Source organism: Sesamum indicum, linkage group LG11 (genome assembly GCF_000512975.1).
Source record: "Sesamum indicum cultivar Zhongzhi No. 13 linkage group LG11, S_indicum_v1.0, whole genome shotgun sequence".
Classification (NCBI taxonomy): Eukaryota; Viridiplantae; Streptophyta; class Magnoliopsida; order Lamiales; family Pedaliaceae; genus Sesamum; species Sesamum indicum.
In genome coordinates this window covers 3,543,271-3,565,829 of record NC_026155.1, presented here as the reverse complement: position 1 = coordinate 3,565,829, position 22,559 = coordinate 3,543,271, and the positions used below count along the sequence as shown (strand labels likewise).

Genomic DNA, 22,559 nt, shown 5'->3' with positions numbered 1-22,559 from the left:
TTGACTTGCTTTACTATTAGCTGGGAGTCTGAATAAGCTATCACATGTCTAGCTCCCACTTCATGTGCCATTCTGAACTTTGTTACAAGTGCCTCATATTTAGCCTTGTTGTTGGAGGCCTTGAATCCAAATTTAACAGCAAACTCCACGTCTTCTCCTTAGCTTGAGGTGAGGACTATGCCTGCACTGCTACCTTGAGTGGTGGATGACCCATATACATGCAATAACCATTTTTTGGATTGAGGGATGCCTTCTTCAGATGTTTCTGCAGTCTCAAAGACAAAATCGACTAGGGCTTGTGCTTTGATGGTAGTTCAAGGTAGATAAGAGATATCGTACTCACTTAATTCTACCGCCCACTTCACCAATCGTCCTAAGGTGTCTGGTTTACCCAGCGTTTGTTTCAAAGGTAGGTTCGTCTTTACTCCAATGGGATGTGAGAGGAAGTATGGACGTAGCCTTCTAGTAGTGGTGCCCAGTGTGAGGTCCATCTTCTCTATGAGAGTGTATTGTCCTTCTGCTACATTAAAGACCTTGCTAACATAATAGACCGGCATTTGTTTCCCCTCCTCTTCACGAATCAGGACATAGCTGAGCGTTTAAAGGGGTAGCTGATAGGTAGAGATAGAGGGTGTCCCCTGGAGATGGCTGCACCTAGTAGGGGCAACCCCGCTAGATATTGCTTGAGTCCTTCAAAAGCTTCTTGGCAGGAGTTATCCCAGTTGAAATCTTTCACCTCCCGAAGAACTTTGAAAATGGGCAGGCTTTTTTCTGATGATTTAGAGATGAACCGGCGTAGTGCTGCTACCCTGCTTGTGAGCCTTTGTACTTCGTTGATGTTGGATGGTGCCTTCATGTCTAGGATTGCTTTGATTTTGAGGGGGTTGGCTTCAATCTATCTTTGGGTAACCATGAATCCCAAAAAGTGCCATCCTTTCACTCCAAATGCACACTTCCAAGATTGAGTTTCAACCGATATTTTCTTAAGACAATAAATATTACTTCCAGGTCCGCTATATGATGTTGGGTTTCCTTGCTCTTCACAAGCTAACTCTTTTGCGGTCTTCTGGAGCTAGCATTATTTGGTGGTACCCTTGTGATACGTCCATCATGCTTAAGAACCTACATCCAAACATGGAGTCTACCAGTTGGTTAATTAGAGGGAGAGGATAAAATTCTTAGGGCATACCTTGTTGAGATCTTTGAAGTCGATGCACATTCACCATTTTCCTCCGGCTTGGCAATTAACACCACGTTAGATAGCCATTCGAGAAATTGTATTTCTTCAATAAGACCTGCTGCTAATAGTTTGTTTACTTCCACCTAGATTATTTTGTCTTTTTCAGGCCCAAAGTGCCTCTTCTTTTGTTTCACCAGTTTGATATGGGATCGATATTAAGGTGGTGGGTTATGACATTAGGGTCGATGCCTTCTAAGTCGTGAGGGGTCCATGTGAAAACATCTGTGTTACCACGTGAGCATTCAATTATTTCTTCACATGTCGCATCTTCTAGTTGAGAATCGATGCACGTGAACTTCTCTGGATCCCCCGGTATGATCTCGATGTTCACTAGTTCTTCCGTTAGTTGAAACTTGGGGGACCTTCTCATTTTCTTTGTCATCGATGGCCTCCTTTTCACATTTGTTGGGGGATGCCTCTTTTTCATGTTTTCTAGAGGGTGCCTTCTTGTCATGTTTTCTAGAGGGTGCCTCCTTGGATCTTTGTCCCTGCTCTCTTTTGCCCTTTGTGCACAGCCTCCACATAACATTTGCAAGATTGGAGAGGGTCCCCTTATACTTCTCCTACACCTCCAAGCGAATTTGATCTTCATGTGATAGGTGGATGTCACGGCTTGGAAAGCGTTGAGAGTGGGCCTTCCTAGAATGATGCTATAGGCTGAAGGGGTGTCCACCACAAGGAATTTTAACAGGCATGTTCTTCGAGTGGCACCAGTGCCTAAGATCAGAGGGAGTGAAACCATGCCCCTTGGATGGACTACCTCCCCTGCGAATCTGTAGAGGGAGGTATTCACTTTTTCTAGAAGGGTGTCTCCTAGTTGCATTTGATCGTATGCTTCTCTAAGCAATGTGTCCAACCGAACATCCTGAATCTATGAAGACACGTCGCACTTCGTAATTAGCCAGCAACGTGGTGATGATGAGAGCGTTGTTGTGGAGGCTCTTGGGACCTGAACATTCTGCCCTTCCAAACTGGATGAGGGGGCATCCTCCATGGCACCAACATCCCAAGTTTCCTTTATAGTCGTGTTGTGTGCCTCTCTAACCTGTGCCGTTTTAGGACGGTGGGAGTCACCTCTATTTGGTCCTCCTGCAGTCATTCGTATAACTCCTTTTCTTGGAGGGTCGTTGGCTTCAGATTTTCCTTCAAAGGAATTTCTTCATTTTTCGATTGGTAAAGATTCCGGAGGGGAAATCTTCACTTCCTTCGCTTTGTTTGTTTCTTGCTTGATGTATGGTCCTGTTCCCCAGGCCTTTTCGCAGCAGACATACTCCAAGAGGTACCCATTTTGGATAAACTTCTCGATCTCGTTCTTTAAGTGTCGACATTCTTCACTGGTGTGGTCGTAATTGTTATAAAAATGGCAGAATTTTTCGGACTTCGGGTGTTGTAGTTGTTATCTCCATGATCGAGGATGAGTTAACAAGCCTTTTTCTTGGACTGTCATAAGGGCCTGGGTAATAGGCACTGTTCAGAGGGGTGTAAATGGCATGGAACTTATGGAAGGGTGGCTTCTTGTCCCTAAATTCGATGTGGTATTTCTTAAAGGGGGCCTTGTCCCTATCCTCCTTCATCTTTTCTCTACGACTTTCCTTCTCGGCGATTGGAGCGTCCTTCATGTTAATATAGTTGGCTGTGCGAGCCAAGAAGCATCGAATTTTGAAAAAGGATTCTTGGCCAGGGACTTGAAGAAGTCCCCATTTAGGAGTCCCTGAGACAAGGCGTTGGCCTTTATTTCTTGCATGGCAAATAGCACTTTCAAGGCCGTGGTGTTGAATCTTTGTAGGTACTCTTCAGCGACTTATTGTCCTTTTGGCGTATAGTTAAAAGACTGAGCTCCGTCTTCCGAGCTTCTGGCTACTGGTGAACTCATGGAAGCTTCCTATTGCTCCCGGGGGCAACTAGTTAACCCATTATTGCGCGGCCCTGGTGAAGGTGGTGGCGAAAACTCGACACTTGATCCCGTCCGTGTACCTGTGCAACAAGGCTACCTTCTCAAAATGCAAAAGGTGTTCTTATGGGTCAGTCGACTCATTGTACTCAGCAATAGCAGGTGGTGCGACAATTTGCTGGGGGCTCGTCCGCCATCACTGCGTCTATGAAGGGGACACTCTACTATTCTTGTTCTAGGGCTCTTGCTATCTAGTACTGCACGTCCCGGTGGCCTTTCTGAAGGTACTGCAATTGAGTCAACCATTGTTGGGGAAACTCTTGGGGAGCTGCTAGAGGATCCCTCTTATCTCTGTTGGCAGGCCTCGGTTACAGCGAGGTCTCCTTCTGGTGGGTTTCTTTCTGTTCTTCTTTGAGGGATGCCTGCTTCCACTGGAGGGATTGAGTGGGTAGGTTCCCAAATGGCCGCCGCAACTACCTGTTGGATTACGCCCAACAAAGTTGAGGAGAGTTTGCCATGTAGTGTTTGAAGAGGTGCTTCACTTGGGAGGGTCAATCAATGGATCTATCAGCGTGGGAGGTAACATCGGAGCGGGCAAAGTTGGGGTGGACCCTCCTACTGGTGCTAGGGATGTTCCCCTAACAGCCTGCAAAGACTCATTGTTGCTGGGTGCCCCACGATCTTCTACTTGTTAGCGGGATTGCTGGGGGTCTCCATAGTAACTCACGCCTTTAACTCAATTTCCAAAAGATGACGCCAATTTCCAAACGTCCTTGGATCTTGATGTTGGATTTGGGCTAATTGAGTTAAAGTACTTGAGAAAGAGGACCTACAAAACAACACATTAGCACTCTAATGTTTAAGTTAGTCTCGAATTTTAAGAATGAATAAATGAAGATAAATTATAACGAGAAATTGTAATAGAAATATGGATCTCGTAAGAAAAGCTCAAATTTTAGAACGGCAAAGTAGCAGCAAGCAAGAACGTTTTCTGAATGTTGAAGGGGGGGTTTGTTGAGGGTGCTTCGCATATTTATAGAGGAGGAGCCCCTCTTCACAAGGGCTCTTGGAGTGAGCTGTTATAACCGAGAAGGAATGCGAGATTCTGGAGGATAAGGTCGCATCTTATCCCCTTCTTTAGCAGTACGTCTTCGGATAAGGAAGGACTCCTTCTTCGTGAAGACGCTTGCGTTGCAAGGAGTCCTCTTAGGCTGAGGAGTCCAGTTTCTTGAGGGCACCGTCCTTCCCTCGGGCTAGCTTTGGAAAGGTGCAACAACTATTATACTAGACCTCCTTCTTGGTCCAAGTTTGATGAAGCGGGCTTTTTTCTTGGATAGGTTCTAGTGTGCTGGGTTTCCTCTTGGGCGGAGCCTAGTGGGCCTCCCTGTTGGGCTGAACCTGCTGCAGGATGTTTCCTTCTTAGGCTAAACCCAGCAACCTTGGGCGGGCTAACTCTCTCCTAGATTGGCGGGCCTAACTTGAGCTTAGCATTTCTTCTTGGACCATACCCATCAATACGTATAATACCTTATTATAGAGCGTGACGACAAGATAGAAGAGTGGGCAACTCTTTGTGTTAACAGATTTATTTTGGAGATTTAAGGTAAAACTAGCTAATTGATTTATATATATATATATATGTAGTAATATATTTATAGGTTGCTAATATATTTGACCATAAATTTGGATTTATACTTGTATATGTAGATATAGTATATTGATTATTTACATATATATGATCGTGGGATATCTGTGAGTTATCTTAATATCGATGAAATTGTTATTACATGCTATTTATGGTTGTATTGTACGAACTTGAGATAAATGGATATGTGGCCATATAAGTGATTGTTGAATAAAATCGAATTGAAAAATATTAGTGAGAAAATTATTATTATAGAGAATTGAATGATGAAGTTAGTGATATTGTTGTTGTGAATTGAAATAAAACATGGTCCTTACCTAGTCGGGAACATAGTAAACGGTTTACGATAACATGATTGATGAGGATGTGGTTGATGATGTGATATGAAAAATAATCTAGTTAAGCTATGTACTATGGCGCGTAGGGTATTAGAGTATTTCGGGTAGTGGGGAATATCCTATGCTGTTGCAACACACTTGGGGGTGTGGGGATGCCATGTTTGTTGTGATGACCTATGTTGATATTGCTACACATTGGGATAGATAGTGTGGGGATATCACATACGACGGGTATCCTGTGTTGTATATGGTATGAAATTCATAGAGATAATGATGGCCGAAAAAATCATTGACTGATGTACTCCAATTAAAGTAAGTAAGCTTTTAGAAATAAACGATAATGTCAAATACTATGTCGTGGACTGATTTACAGTTGTGGGTATGTATTATTCCTTAAATATGTTGTTACTATATGACGAATAATTATCAGTTGATGTGATTTCGTTGTATATGACTTGCTGCATCTGTGTGTATATATATAGACTGGTTAGCAATACTTACTGAGTAGGCAGCTCATTCCTTGCCACGTATTTTTCAGGAGATAGGTCACACTGACTAGCCACACTGGACTTTGAGCCCAAGAAGAAGGCCCAGTGCGAAAGCCTGCAGTATCTTTTCAAGGCCAGCCCGAAGGGAGGAAGGTGCCCTCAAGGGGTTGGACTCTTCAGCCTAAGAGGACTCCCCACCAAGTAGAAATATACACGAAGAAGGAGTCCCCCTTCATCTGAAGACCTGTTGCTTAAGGAACTTATAAGGTGCAACCGTATCCCTCCTGAATCTTGCCTTCCTCACTGAACATGCGGATCCCCCTCATCGAAACTCCTATTACAGAAGGATTCCTCCTCTATATATAGAGGGGTACCCCTCAACAGACAGTCCCCTCCCACATTCAAAAACCTCCCTTGCTGCTACGCCGCTACTCTAATTTCATCCTCTTACATACGAAATTCTTACTTTTATCATAATTTTTCGTCATAATTTATTTTTATATTTATCTATTCTTAAATTCGGAATTAACTTAAGCATCTGAATGCTAACCTTTTGTTTTGCAAGTCCTCTTTCTCAAGAGTTTTCACTCAATTAGCCCAAATTTAACATCAAGATCCAAGACCTTTGGACTCGTGCTAAAATTGAATGCATCAACGAGAAAGCTCATGATAGGTAGCTCGTAAAGTTCATGCCTTAGTGGTCTTGCTAAATGAAACTTCTTGAGACCATTCATCCAAGTAAGAAGAGTTAATTAATCTTGGCCATGGATTCACGTTTATACCAACGAGGGGGGACTGAACCACCATGGTTGATTTTGGTCGTCAAGGATGACCAAGTATCTTTTACTGAAAAGGGAGGATTTATCTTTTAAGTAAACCATATTGCAACATATCAAAGCATAAGGAAAGAATTTAATTCAGTCAGTTGAAAAAAAAAAACAGAAGGGTTACTAGCTCAAATAAATTATAAATCAACATGAAAGTTGGTGTTTTTGCCATTCAATTTGTCGAATCAATTTGAAAGCACGATATGACCAGAAGTATACCCCTTTTTTGAAAATTCCAAACAGTACTGGCGTTATTAATATTTAGTAAAAAAAAAACAAAGTCACAAGACAACAAGTGTATCAGTACTTGGTAAACAACAGATTCAATTTCCTTACATAGGGAATATGTAATTTCTTTTGGGCTAGACCCAAATCAACAATGTTTCCAAATTCATATGATCAAATCACAATGATGCTTTGTTTTAATATAATAAATCAAGCTACATACAAATTGCAATACCTTCTCTTTGTTGTTCAATTTTCAATAATGGAATACATTCCAGGACTGTTGAATATATTTCATCAAAAGCAAGGACTCGATCCAAAGATTATATATATATATATGCATGAAGGAGAAAAATAGTGTGCAGCCAATGCAATTCCCTAAACAACATCGGTTGATTGTAGAAGACAACATATGCATGACAAAAATAAACGGAGTATCGAAGAAAGCAAGAGGAAAGAAAATTGAAAACCACTACAAATCCTAAAGAAACGAGCTAGGAATATTATGGTAGGAGCCAAAAGAAATTCGAGTGAAAACTCCCAACTGAAAGTTGCTCTTGGACGAAAGAAATTTTGCAAAAATATTCATTGAGGCATTAACACAAAGACGCATGCCGAAAAATTAAGAAAGAAAACATATTTGGCCAATGAAGCATACCACAAATTCTCCCTAACAACCAATTTCGAGTGTTTAATGCATTCGGAGTTGAGCTCTTTATATAGGCACTCAATGAGTTGATAAAGTTCTACTAGGATTCATAGTTTTAAGTTACAGTCCAATTAAAATTTCATTGTTAATGAGGTGTTAGATTACACGTTGCCAGGAGAATAACTTAAGATTAATTTTGATCACCTCCGTGTGCAAGAATTCTTGCCGATCAAAGGCGCAAGCAAACGAGCTCCTGCGGCCGAGAACTAATTCCAAAAGCCTTTCTTGTTGCTATTGGTGGAAGCCACCTACTTTTTTTTTTTTTCTCAAAAAAAGTATAATAAGAAAGGGATGGAATTCTTTCCTGCTGTTGTTGAGTGCTCCTAAGTCACAACCACGAGTAGATTTTGTGCAATCCACCAAATGGCACAAGGACTTATGTGCCGGATGTTGAGGAAAAGAAAAATGGAATGGATCGTTCTCTCAAATCAAAATAAGATGAGCCCAAGTTAGATGTGTCTTATTATTTGGGCCAAGCATACATATGAGCCTAATATTCCCAAGTCTGAAAGTGGAACAGATTTAGGGCTTTGTTTGAAGCAAATTTATGATAATTGTGGCTCATTCAAACTTGATTTATATTTTCGTGAGTCGTACATTTTTCAAGCACATATTTGTGAACGAGTTTTGAGGTGGCATTTGTAGGCAAATTAATTTTAAGTCCAATTAAATAATGAAAAGTATCAAATAATATATAAATTATCAATAACAATCTATTTTCTATTTATATTTTAGAACTTACTAAATTAATTTTAAGTATAAATAGTCTATTTAATTGATATTGTAATATATATTTCTTCATCAAATCACTTGCTGACAAATATTAAAATGAAGTATTACGGCCAATTAAATAATGCTTCACAGTCAAAGATTCTATCAATCATACGACACCATGTGGACCAACTGCATGTACTTGTCTATTTATCTCTTTAAGAAAAATACAAATAGTAAAGAAATAATGTCAAGTTTACGAATTATATCATTCCAAATATATTATGTATTTATCCTTTTAAATTAAGTTATAAAGGCATAATACAAAAGATGTTCAAATACATCGCAACTCTACCTCTTTGACGCCTATATAAAAGGGTCCTTGAACCTCATTCAGTAGACACAGATATCAAGAACAAAGAGCGAAGAAAGAGAAGTGAAGTGGATTGGCCCGAGAAGCGCGACGGAAGCACTAAAAATAAAAAAAACGAGCAATAAAGCTTGTTAATTCTAGATCAAGGGGTGTATCCTTGATATTTTTTCGGGCATTTTGGTGTACAAATAAAAAGTAGAAAGTGATGGAAACACGAAAAAATAAAAGGAAGGACAAAAATCTAAAGGAGATATTTACCATTGTTGTTTTTCGTTAGGCTACAACCGTTGGTTCTTCCCGTCTTCTCGGTCCAAGATCTCATTTCGAATATCGTCTAAAGAGTAACACATCACCATTAAAAGGATGTGATGATTTCGTGCTTGCAGAACCACCACAAAAGCACAAGAATAAAAAATATTATTGATTAACGTGTGATTCTTGAATTCTCTTTCGATCTCTAAGATCTTGAGAAAGTTTTGGAGAGAAGAAGAGAGTGAAAAATTGGAATGTGTGTGTCCTGCTTCTAGTGGCTTTCAGGGTTTTAGAAGTTTTAAATATAACCCAATCATAGTATAGCAAGGAGTTTTGACCTAGCAGGACTCCAACAACCAACCCTAGCCTACAAAGCCACTTTGGCCGAGTTTGGTGCACTCTACGGCACCAACTCGGTCACACACACTTCTAAGAAGGGGTTTGGCTCCTCTTTAAGCTAGCCAAGATCTAACTAAGGCCTTAGGCTTGTATTTTAATAGATCGAGCTTGATTAACTAAAATTAAATCAAGCCCATGTCTTATAGACTTCAATTAAACCTAGTTTATTTGGAAGCCAAACTTTAAAATTAAGATCCCTTAGTCCAATTAAGAGATCGAAGCCTTTTTTACATCTCTTTAATTTATGAATCCAAATCATAAATTGGACCGACCCAATAAAATTAATTCAATTAATGTTAATGGTCAAATTAGTCCAATTAATTAACTTTCAAGTCATCCATCCAATGGATTTATTTAAATAAATGATCCAATCATTTATTATCTCCAAGGATTAATTTAATCCAACTAAATTAATTTGACTCTTCTAGAATTAATTACATCCCATTACAGTGGTAGAAATTGACTCTTTAGGTTCACCCTCAACTAGAGTGTTCCCACCACAATTGATTAAATTTTATTTAATTAATTATTTTTTACTATCCCATGACCAGAAATATCCACCATGGGTTGTCTTCTAGCAATAGTCCATGGCACTAGAAACTAGGTAATATAGATGAACATCCAGACAACCGAATTCATATGAGTAAGGTCCTTCCATTATTCGTCTCCCTGCCTTAGTTTAGGCATGGAATTGAGCACCGGTTTCCATTCTTGACTAGGCATCTATACTCAATAACTCGAGACCACCCATTTACCCTACTGAATTGTAATGGGGAAGCCTATCCCACTTATTCAGTTATTGTGGCCATAGATTTTCAGAGAAACGTATCTCAGAGCGTTATAGTAGATGCTACTGTCATTCTATTGTCACTACACATTCTAACTACACTAGATAAGATTTATAATGTCCGTATCTTTCGACAAAGACATTGCTCGCCAGATCTAAGCTACAACCATCATATGCATGTGACTATCATAGTTCGTCAAGTCTGAGGATTAATCTCATACTATCGGAGTCAGAAATCCCGATCATACCGACCAAACCTTAGGAGACTTCCTTATGACGATACCTGCAAGTCAATTCAGTCAGTTGACTACCTTGTCAACCAATCTACTAAAATTGCAAAGACAACCTACGTCTCCTGTAGACAAAACACGGTTGTAGTACCTAGTGCAAGTCTCTATAGGACGTTCAATGCCCTGTCTCGAGGAACTAGACTTGAAACATTTCAAACCAGTCCATAGAAATTGGTTTCACAACTGTCAATCGATGTGTAGCTCAACCTCTTGGACTTAACCAGTTTGGTCTATGGGCTTTGTTGAGTAGTTAAATAAATGTTAACACAATAAGAAAACACAAGAAAGACTTAAGTAGTTTGATACTTTTATTCAAAAGCAGAAATATTATATTACATCAAAATTTTCAGAAATAGTTTACAAAAGCCCAATCTGATTGGCCTTCAAGTCACCTATTCTAACAATCTCCCACTTGACCTAGAGCCAATCAATTATTTACCTCAAACCCATCTTTCCTCAATGTTGTGCATGAGTGATCTGTGACACAAGCTTAGTGAGCGAATCTACTGTATTTTCTACTAAGTTGACTTAGTCCATCTGTACGTCACCTCTTCCAACCATCTCTCTGTTTGAATTAGTGATGAGATCTCGGTTTCTTAGTTTGCGCTATAGTCCGTTGTTATCACAGAAAATAACTACTGGCTCGATAATGCAAGGCACTACACCCAACTTTTGGATGTAGTTTTTCATCCAAACGCCTCCTTAGTACCATTGACTAGTGTACTTTGTCGGATAAAGGGGTTCCTAGTTATTTTTCCTTTCAGATAGAACTCAGATGCTGGTAGGTTATCCAAATTGTCCATTTCTACTCTTTGAGTCTCACCAACCTCTTTATCCTATCTTGAAAGATGTGACCTTGCCTTGCATGCCAAATCTGTACATTTTCAAGATTGTCTTATTTACATTTATTTTAAGCAGTCATGATCTAATCAGACCTTTGAAAAATATAAAGACCATTATATAATATACTCAGCAGATGAGAAGAATCATCTTTCATCAAATAAAAACAATCTTTATTAATCAAAAACTCAAAAACAAGCATTGTCTAACAACGGAATGGAAATGATGTTTTTGATCATGCTAGGTACAAAATTACAATCTTTTAATTCTAGCCTAACACGATCACTAATAACTAGGTTGAAGGTTCCTACAACTTCAGTTGTGACAGCCTTTCCATCTCTGAGCCTAAGGACTACCTTGTCTTTACTTAACTTTTTGCTTCTTTCCAGCACCTGCAAATCATTGCAGATGTGAGCACCACAACTGGTATCCAATACTCATTAAGCAAAATCAGTAACCATGTTAACCTAAAAAACAAACATACCTTGCTTGTGAGGGAGTTTCAAACAATCCCTATTCCAATGCCCTTTCTCACGACGCAGATATCGTTTGCCCCCGATCCTACTGGGGCAACAGGAATGCTCTTAGCATCTTTAGCTGCAACGATAGACTTTAAATTTGCATTAACCTTCTTCCTCTTCAAATGTCCGGCCCTCTTGCCTTTCTCCTTAGAAGTCGAAGCCTCTCCACCAATACCGACAGTGCAAACTTTTTAGTCGTTGCCTCGTATTGTACCAACATATTTATCAACTCATTGATGGTTTTCTCAAGACCATTCATATTGGAGTTGATAATAAATGATTCGAAGAATGGAGGAAGTAACTGAAGGATCATGTCAATGTACGTGTTATTATTAAGCCCAACTTTTAGGTTCTCGAGCTTCCTCGCTAGGGATAGCATCTTCACCCCATGCTCTTGCACAAAGGACCCTTCAGCCATCATATTCCTGAAGAATTCTTTAGTGTCCACATACCTAGTATACCCATTTGGAAATGCATAAACCTCTTTCATACGTTGCAAAATTGAGGCGACATGATCTAACCTATCATACTGCTTCTGTATGTCATTAGACGTGGAAGCCAGTATGATGCTTTGAACTTTGCGGATGTCTACATGCAATCTTTCTAATGTAACACGCTTGTCAGATGTGGACCCAGCCGACAATGTCTGAGGAAGCGGCTTATCCATGATGTACCTTTACTTCTCATAGTCAAGAACTATCCTCAGACTATGCAGCCAGTCAGTATAATTTATTTCATTAAACTTATTTGTTTCCAATATCATAGTCAACGAATTCTTAGACATGATCTACATAAATGTAAAAACAGAAAATTAGCAAATGATCATAATATTTTAATTCAAGTTAAGGACTTGGACTTCAGTCATAACCCTCCCACTATTTCTATGAAAGCCCATCCTCTCAGAATAGGATTTTAGGAAACCATCCTAGTCGCTTCCACATGGAAATTATTTCATGTCCCGCTTTTACGATTCACATGGAAATAACTTTGTGGGAAGTATCCAATACCATTCTCGTCCAACGAGATCGCCAAGATATTTTGCCACATCTTTTTCACGTGATTCCAAAGACTCCAAGTGAATCATGTTACTTGACGTTAGAACAAACCCATCAACCTAATCATAGTCGCAACCTATGCCCCCCCCTACGACTCGTGAGATAGGCAAATAGAAGCATATTCAGTTCGCTCACAATAAAAGTGCGGCTTTATTTTAGTCTACACATTCCACGACTCATGAGACCATGTATGGGTGAAATTAGATTCCTCAGTACATTATTGTAGATGGAAGGCTTGGAAACATAACACTTTGTTAATTTCCATTAAGGTCTAATATTTAACTTGGTCCAACCAAGTGAGAGTTCTTTATTTAATTATGATCGAACCTCATCACACGTTAATAATTTGCATGCTCAATATTCCAATTATTAAGGCATTAAAGAAAACATGAAAATAAAATTCTATCACGCCCCTTTTGGATGATCACAAACCTAAATCTAAGCCCGCAATGGATCTATGGTCAGTATAAGTGTTGGCCTACACGATTACAAGCTTTATAATCCATTAACATGTTATGGGCCTTGTAACACCTCTTTATTTCCTCCATATCCATCATGGGCTCCGTCCTTTGGGTCTCTTCTCCATGGATCTCCATGGGCCAAGCCCATGACCTCCTCCATGGGCCTCCATTGTTTGGTTTTGTTCTTTACAATTGTTACATAACAAAAAATGTAAATCCTCTCCAAACTATTCTATTCTCATTACAACTTAAAAAAAAATCCCAATCAGCAGTTGGGGGGAGCAAATAAATAAGGAGAAAGCAAGCTTCAACATATAGGCTAAAAATGATGACATAAGAAAAATAAAGCACGCAGACCTCAACCCAATATAAAATAAAACCATCTATAAAGTCCAATGAGTTTTATAATCATCCATGTTAATCCAATTAACACAAGTAGCATGTAAATACTCTAAGAAATCATGGTCAACATACCATATCCAATACCATAAAATTAATCGCATATCCAACCTCAGGACTTATATGTAAAATAATGCAACTTAAATATGGACATAAGTTCAACTCATGCAAATAGTTAATTCTTGTTTGAAGAATCCATTCAAATTAATTTTAGTAATTTAATTTTGGAAAATACCAAATCTCAACCAAAAATTAAATTCACCAAAATTACCTATTTCAAAAAATATACAAAAAATATAAAAAATAGAAAAATTTGTTCCAATTGACGAACCGGCACAGCTAGCCGTCACCCTTGCCAAAACCGCTTGCCAACCAGTGACCGGCCGGCACTATTTTTTTATTTTTTTTCTATAATTTCTGAAACAACAAAAAAATAATTAGATTCAGAAAGTTTAAATTTTGAAACTTCTCATGTCCAAAATTAAAACACACAATATCATTAAAACACAAATTCATGCTTTCAAAGCCGATTAAAACATGTTAGAATACAAATCCACATTAAACATGCTAGATTCTAGGCTTATACACAGAGCCGGACTCTGATACCACTTGAAGGAAGGGCATCGGTCCGAGAAGCGCTGCAGAAGCGCGAAAAATAAAAAAAATCAAGCAATAAAGCATATTAATTCCCGATAAAGGGGTTTATCCTTGATCTTTTTCATAGATTTTGGTGTACAAATAAAACATATAAGGCCATAGAAATAAGAGAAAACAAAAGGAAGGACGAAAATTAAAAGAAGATATTACCCTTATTTTTCTCATTTGGCTACAAGCGTTGATTTCGTTCGTCTTATCGGTCCAAGATCTTGATCCAAAGATCCTCTAAACACTAATACACCACCACTAAAGAGATGTGGTGATTTTGTGCTAGCAAAACCACCACAGAAGCACAAGAATTGAAAATGTTATTGATTAAAGTTTAATTCTTGAATTCTATTTCGATCTTTAAGATCTTGAGAGAGTTTTGGAGAGGAGAAGAGAGTGAAAAACAAGATGTGTGTGTGTTGCTGCTGCTAGTGGACGACTATGAGGGTTTTAGAAGCTTTAAATATGACCTAGTCATAGTATAACAAGGAGCTTTGACCTAGCAAAACTCCAACAATCGACCCTATCCTACAAAGCCATCTTGTGGCCGAGTTTGGTGCACCCTAGGGCAACCAATAAGGCCACAAATACTTGTAAGGAGGGGTTTGTTTCCTCCTTAAGCTAGCCAAGGTCTAAACAAGGCCTCGGACTTGTATTTTAATGGAACAAGCTTGATTAATTAAAACTAAATCAAGCCCACGTCTTGTGGGCTTCAATTAAATCTAGTTTAATTGCAAACCCAACATTAAAATTAAGATCCCTTAATCCAATTAAGAGATCCAATAATCTAATCATTTATTCTCTCCAAATTTAATTTGATCCAATTAAATTAATTCGACTCTTCTGGAATTAATTACAATTTTCAAATTAATTCCATCCTATTATTGTGGTAGGGTATGATTCATTAGGTTCATCCTCAGCTAGACTCGAGCATGTTCCAATCATAATTAATTAATTATTTTCAATAATCCCATAACCTGAAATAGCCCATTACCATGGGTGGTCATCTAACAATAGTGTATGGTACTAGAAACTAGGTGAATCTATATGAATATTCAGGCAACTGAATTTATACGAGTAAGGTCCTTCCATCAACCATCTCACAGCCTTAGTCTAGTGCATGAATTCGGCGTCGGTTTGCACCCTAAACTAGACATATATACTCAATAACTCGAGACAACTTGTTTATCCTACTGAATTGTCACAGGAAAGGCGTAGATATCCCTTTGATGTTGGGAAAGGGAAGAAGTTGGTTGTTTACAACTCATTTGAGATTCTATAGGACTATGCTGAGCTAGATGAATCTACTAAACATTAGTCAGGGCCCTGAGGAATGCAGCCCTATTGAGGTCCCTCATGATTAAGCTTTCCAGGTGGAAGGTGAGGGGTCTCAATAAGCAAGACCAGTAGTTTGCATTTGCCCCACTTACTCAGGAATTTGGTTAGAGGTGGTAGGATTGCCAATGACAAGAGTGAGATTATAGAATACCAATTCAATCTAATGAGCAATTTATAGGAATTGGAGTTGGATCTCAGATTATACAAGTCTGAAAATAAAATCTGGCAGGCTTGGAATGATTTGGAGGTGCACTTGGAGGTGATAGAGGTGCATGTTTAGACGGTGCATTGCAGGATCACCCAAAAGACAACATAGCACATTTGATGCCTCTTTGGTCTATGTAGTGAATGATGTGCATACAAGGAGGAACCTATGGGCTAATCCGATTAAACTAGCAACTGCAATGTAGGAGGAATGTTGGCTAATGGGTGAGTTCAATGTGGTACTGGATAATGGTGAGATATGTGGCCAAGTGGAAGAGTTTGCTTTTTGTTTGGGTCATATAGGCCTCATCTCTATGCTATTTCCTAGACTGCAGTTTAGCTAGTATAAGTGTAGTGTTGGGCCTAGAAGTCTGTGGAAGAGGCTAGATAGGATGCATGGTAACCTGTGTTAGTTTGCTACTTGGTCAACCAACTCTTATTTGTGCACAACTGAATGAACATCAGACCATTGTCCCCTTATCCTAATTAGGCAACAATAGGGTGGGGGATTTAAAGAGATGTTCAGATTTGTCAATTTCTTGGCATAGGATGAAGAATTCTTTCAAGCAGATAAACAGGTATGGGCCCATCATATATATAGTCTGCTTCTTTATTCTGCTCAAAAACTTGAATTGTTGAAACCAATTTTGAGACATATGAGGAAAGGAAAGGAAATCTAGCACTGAATCTTCACTTACTTTTGAGCATTTGGCAGTAGTTCAGAATATGTAGCAGTTCCCTAGAGTACTTTTATTGCAAGAGGTTGCCAAAATGTGCAGGCTAGTCTTTCTAAAGGCAGTGGCCAGGAGTTGGAGATATTGAGGTGGAGAGCAAAGATGAACTGGTTATGAGATGGTAACCAGTGTATAAGTTTTTTGTTTTTTCTTTCTAGAAACTGGCAATTATAAGGGAAGAGCAAAGAGTGTTTCAACTTCACAATAAGGTTGGTACCTTACTAAGGGATCAACACTTGATACAACAAGAAGCAGTGCAATGGTAAGAAAGACTGTTGGAGAGGTGCATCAGAGCACAAGGACATAAATTTACAGGCATGGTGCCATATATAATGGGCAAACTAAGTGCTGAGGAATCTGAGGCTTTACTAAAACTAATTGTTGCTTTAGAGATTAGTGAATTGTTTTTTTCTGTAGCAGATGAAAAGATCTTTTGGCCAGATGGGTTTACAACATGTTTCTACAAGAATGCTTGGCCTATAGTGGGGCAGGACGTCACAAATGCAATCAAGGATTTCTTTCAGTCGGGAAAGCTGTTAAAGCAACTCAATGCCACACTACTTGTTTTGGTACCTAAAGTACAGATACCTAATATAGTTGTGGATTTCAGGCCTATAACACGTTGTAGTCTTTTCTACAGGATTATTTCTGTGTTGTTGGTTGAGAGAATGAAAGTTGTGCTTGATCAATTGGTTAGTGTGAGTCAGGATGCCTTCATTGCAAAGAGAAAGATCAGTGACAATATTTTGCTAGCTCAAATATGCTTCATGGGTAAAATACAACCATTTACCTCCTAGATGTGTTCTAAAGGTATCAATAAGGAAGGCATTGTAACAAATGGTGATCAAAAAGTCAATTGGATTGGCGGTATTGGGAACCATTTACCAATCTTTATAAATGTGATATTATCTTTATGAATGTAGTAAGTATTCATCTGTCACATCATGTATTTTTTGTGCTTACTATTTACATTAAATGGTGTTTTAATGTCACAACAAATGCCTACAGACCAATTGAATAACCCATGTAGTTGGGATGCGCATTGGATGGCAGCTATAAAATCAACTTTTGATGGTTGGTCTGAAATGTTTCAAGTCGATGACCTGGAGACAGCGCATCGAGAGTCCTATAGAGACTTGCACTAAGCATTGCATTCACTGGATGTGTGTCGTATTTCATCTGCGACAGACATAGGATGTCTATGCAATTTTATTAGATTAGTTGACAAGGTTGTTAGCTGATTGAACTGACTCGCGAGAATTGTGATGTGGAAGCCTTGGAGGCTTGGTCGGTATGACTTGAATTCCCAGCTCCGATAATACAGGATTTGTCCTTGGACTTGAGGAATCATCGCAGTCGCATTAATATGATGGTTATACCTTGGATCTGGCGAGGGATGACTGTGTCTTTGATGTGGTCATTATAAGTCTTTTCCAGTGTAGGTAGATTATGTATTGAGGACGGTGGATTTCAAGATAGAATCCGTCCCCTATCAGTATATGATAGATATATCTCCTATGCGCTTTGAGATGGTTTACACTCTCTAAGTCTATGGCCATAGCGATCGTTCGAATAGGAAATGGTTTCCTTTGTCGATCAATAAAGTAAACGCATCTCAAGTATTCAGCATAGTTGCCTGGTCCAGGGTGGGAACCGACGCCCAATTCCATGCCCTAGACTAAGGTCAGGAGATGGTCGATAGAAGGACCATACCTGTATGGAACTCGAGAGGCTAAATATTCACGCCAACATTCACCAAGTCTTTAGTGCCCTAGACGACCACCTATGGTGACAGACATTTCTAATTAATAGTTAATTGAAAATAATAAGTTAAATTAGATTTAATTAATTATTTGTGTTGGACACAATGCCCAAGTATAGCTGAGGGTAAACTGAAAGAGTCACATAGAAACCACTATGAAATTGGTGGAATTAATTTGGAATTAATTCAAGAAGAAACAAATTAATTTAATTGGATTAAATTAATTCAAGGAGAATATATAAATGATTGGATCATTTTTTTAATAGTCCATTTGATGGATGGCTCAAGAATTAATTGATTGAAATAATTAAGTTTAGGCCTAACGCCTTTAAATTAATTGGATTAATTTATTTGGTATGGCTTAATTAATTGATTAGATCAATTAATTAGAGTTTGGGCTTAGATTTATTTAATTGAATTAAATGGGAGAAAGATCAATTTGGTCCTTTAAATTTTCATACGATTAATTTTAGTCTTTTAAGTTTGCACATTTTCAATTTAATCCTGTAAATTTCAAAATGGCTTAATCGGGACCACATACGGATTTTCGGACAATTTTACCCTCAAACAGTTTTTAAAGAGCTATTTTAGTCCATTTACACTAAAATTTTAATTTTTCATCCATGCTGGCGAAAATGGTATCAGAGCCAAGGTTTATTGAAGAAATATATGAGTATATTACATTTTGATATTATTTATCCACTAATGGAAGAGACTCTCTGAGAGAAAATGGAACCGAACGAATGTTTGAGTTACTCTGAAAACAGGGAATATTTCCAGATTTTGAAAATACAAAGAAGAGAATTTCTCATGGAAATTCTTGACAAGTATTACAATGGTCCCACGAGGATTAATCCAAAACTTCTCATGCCGGAAGAAGAACAAGAATGGCTGAGAAATTTTGAGGTTCGACAAGTACTCCCAGGGAATGCAGTGAGGCGTTTACACTCCACTGAAGTTCCTGGTATAATTCCAGCCAGGAGAAGCGGAACGGGTAAATTCCTACATAATTTCAGTTATAAAAATTATGACTGATTGGAAGGAACTCGAGCCGGATACATCAAAGATCTCTCAAGATCTGAGGGAGATCCAAAAGATGGTTCAAGACTATGGACATAGGTTAATCCATATACCTATCAAAATAGAATCTTTGAGCCAAAAGGTGGAAGAAGTCCTTAAGATCCTTCCCGATCTACACAAGGGCCTTACAGATCTGAGGACAGAAATTACAGATCTGAAGAGAAATCAAAGGGAGAACCCTGAGACATCAAAATCCAGACAGGAGCGCATCAGGGACGCCCTTGGAATAGTACCTCTTATACACCAGAAGGGCAAGGCCACGGAGATTTCAAAGCCAAAGTCTAGAGAAAATCTGATTATCGAATCTATCAGATCTATAAAATAATGGAGGTAACAAGAGCGGATCTATCAGATCTACAAGAATTGGCAGAATCCTTTTCCCAACTCGGGATTGTGGATTTAGTCAATATCCAAACCAATGAAATCACTCCGTCACTACCACAGCCGGAGGAAAGTACATGCTCTAATGATCCTCCACAAGATCAACCGATCAGAGAAAGTGCGGATTTCCACACTAATACCACTCCAACATTTGTGGGAACCAGGCTAAAGGAAAATCCAGGAAGAAATCCAAAGAGAGTGCCGGAGAATACACCTTGGGCGAGGACTATGCTCCAGCCCTTACATCCATATGGCGCTATACTGAACCTGGAATTATCGATTTTCGAAATACCAAGATAGCAGCAACTACCCTAGAACTCGACAAGAAAAACTTCATATAGCTTGTGGAGTTGAGCTTGGAGGAATCTGTGAAGATCGGATGGGATAATACCCCCAAAAGATACTAAGGCCAGTATCCTTGCCAGAAACTCGAAATGTGCGATAGCAGACCGGCTAGGAAGACTTATCAAGATACACTTCATCGGAGATGGATACTTAGAAGGAAGTAGAACAGAAAAGGCTAGAGAATACGCACAAGCTCTTTTCAGCCTTGAATTAAGAAGTATTTGCCAAGTAGATGAATATATCTATTGATTTCGCAAGTATTTCTTCCAGAGTAGAGTAGCAACAGAAGTAGCAGCTCCAATGTTCTTCACAAAGATATGCAGTCCATGGAGGGAAATGTTGATCCAGTCATACAAAGTACCTGAAGGACAACTAGATTCAGTGGGGCGAAGAATTTCTTTTCTTAAAGACAAACTGAAGGATTGGTGTTATCAAGCATTCATCCAGAAGAATATGAAAAGATTGAGAGATAAAATCAAACGAACCCCTCTCTGTTGTGATAACAATGATTTTCCAACTATTATAGGAGAATCAAGCGAGCCAAGGAAAATGAGGAAACAGAATAGTGACTCCTCCCAGGAGTTCCAGAAGAACCTTTTCCCGGCAGAGATCATGGTGGTCCAAGTCCAAAGCCAGAACATATAAATCTGGATAGAGAACAGGAGTAACAAGGGCTTCATCCCAAGGATCTAGATGAACAGATGCAAGATCCATAGGAAGAACCCCTACAAGGAGAACTTTCAGGCAGGCCCATAGCCGACCCAATGAAAGTTTCAAAGACTGGAATTGCTGGACTTACGGAGCAAAAGAACATATATCTCCTGATTGCCTGCAGAAACGTGGTGAATTGCGAAAAATTGAAGCCGCAGATGATATTATAGATACAGTTTACTATGGCGATTTGGTACCCATCTACCAATTCAAAGATCTTCCTTCAGACGAAAGCGTCTATGAGGAGGAAATAGAGACTGGTCGGATGGATCTTCAATCGAGTTAGAATAATTACAACGAGGGAGATAGGCTTCAAACTTCCGAAAGCCTATCAGGATTCTTTTCCAGAATGATGGTGTCAAACAAACCGTGAAATGAATCATGTCACAAGATTCCAACCTCAGCCCCTACGACGGATTTAAGATTAGAGGAATTGCAAAAGTCCTGAACCACATAGGATAAACCAAAGGAAGCATCACATAACCTACAAAGTAAGTTCAGGTGAATTTGCTATACCTATGGAACTTACTGGTAATATGATGATTAATTCCTAAAAAAGAAATTCTTGAAGAATTAAGTAAGCTTAGAGAAGAAGTAGCAGTTACTATGAAAAGAATCTACATAGGAACTATTGAAGTAGTAATAAAAGCGACTTTTAAAGAACGAATTGATTCCGAAATACATTTATCAATAATGGATAGAAGAATCAATAACCTAAGAGACGGTCATCTTGGAACAATCATAGGTAATTTGTATGCAGAAAAATTAATGTTTGATATTCATCCTAGGATTGCATACAACCTAGCAGACCAAGATTTCAGTAGAGTCTTAACCCTTCATTAAGATTTTAAGAGAAAATATCTAATGAAAGAAGGTAACATACCATATTTTATAACTTATAGAATAGCTTATGCCCATTCCAATACGCATCATTCAGATTTGTTGCTTAGAAAAGAGTATATTGAGATTCCTATAATTTTAAAGGAATTCGCTAAGGTAATGACACCAGATCCTATTAGGATGCCTAAAATAGGTGGTGTTGATATTGTTATAAAAGATCACCCAGTTTTAGATCGAACACTTAGCTCTAGGACTGAGTTTAGTAGTCGGATGTCCTTTTCAGAAATAGGATTATAGACTACAAAGGAAAAGTGAAAGAGTTATTAAAAGCTTTAATCCTCAAGAGATTAGGGTAGATAATGTAAAACCTAGATGCCCTGAAAGATGGAAGGAAATACAAGTTATATTTGACAACACTAAGAAAGAAAATTTTTTCTCTTGTGATGACTTATATCATTTGCAGCAACCTATTGTTGGAAAATATGAAGGCATGCTAGAAATAGTAGGCCATGAAATTTTAGTCACAGGTGTTGCAGGACGAGAAAATGGGAGTATGACTTTGAGGTTAAGTTTCCTTGTAGATCATAAACTATTCGGACGAAAAGGTAACAGAATGAAATTCAGTATTGATGGTGTTACCATAAGGATTGAATGATGAGTCCTTTTTCCATATACATATCTGTAGAATGTTGTATGATCAATATAAGACAGAGTATTTTGTAGCTTATATTGATTCAGGATCAGGAATTTGCATGGCAAAACCTGTAGTTTTTCCTAAAAGAAGCAAGGGAAACCTTACCTTTATTGCATAAAAAAATCCTAATACTCAATAGGGGAATACGAGAAGCCAAGATCATGATCAGAGGAGCATTTGGATAGCCCTGGTTTAGGGTAAAAACACCTCCTATTTACTTTTATGATACAGGAGCTGATATCTTGCTATGTAACAATTTTATTCAAACATTTGCAAGATATATGCAAGATAACTAGAGGAATTTGTTAATCTTTACTACTTCTGTGGTAGTGAGATACAGGTGTTGCAAAGAGAAAAGGCATTTAACAGGATAA

General features: G+C 38.5%; 1 protein-coding gene across 1 annotated transcript; it reads right to left on the bottom strand.

Moving 5' to 3' along the window:
* Positions 11,655-12,203, bottom strand: LOC105173332. The gene has a single exon (XM_011095033.1). The coding sequence runs from the start codon at positions 12,201-12,203 to the stop codon at positions 11,655-11,657; it is 549 nt and encodes a 182-aa protein (XP_011093335.1).

Bases quoted from the DNA above. Each gene is read 5' to 3' on its own strand.
- LOC105173332 (XM_011095033.1), bottom strand. From the start codon at position 12,203: ATGGATAAGCCGCTTCCTCAGACATTGTCGGCTGGGTCCACATCTGAC.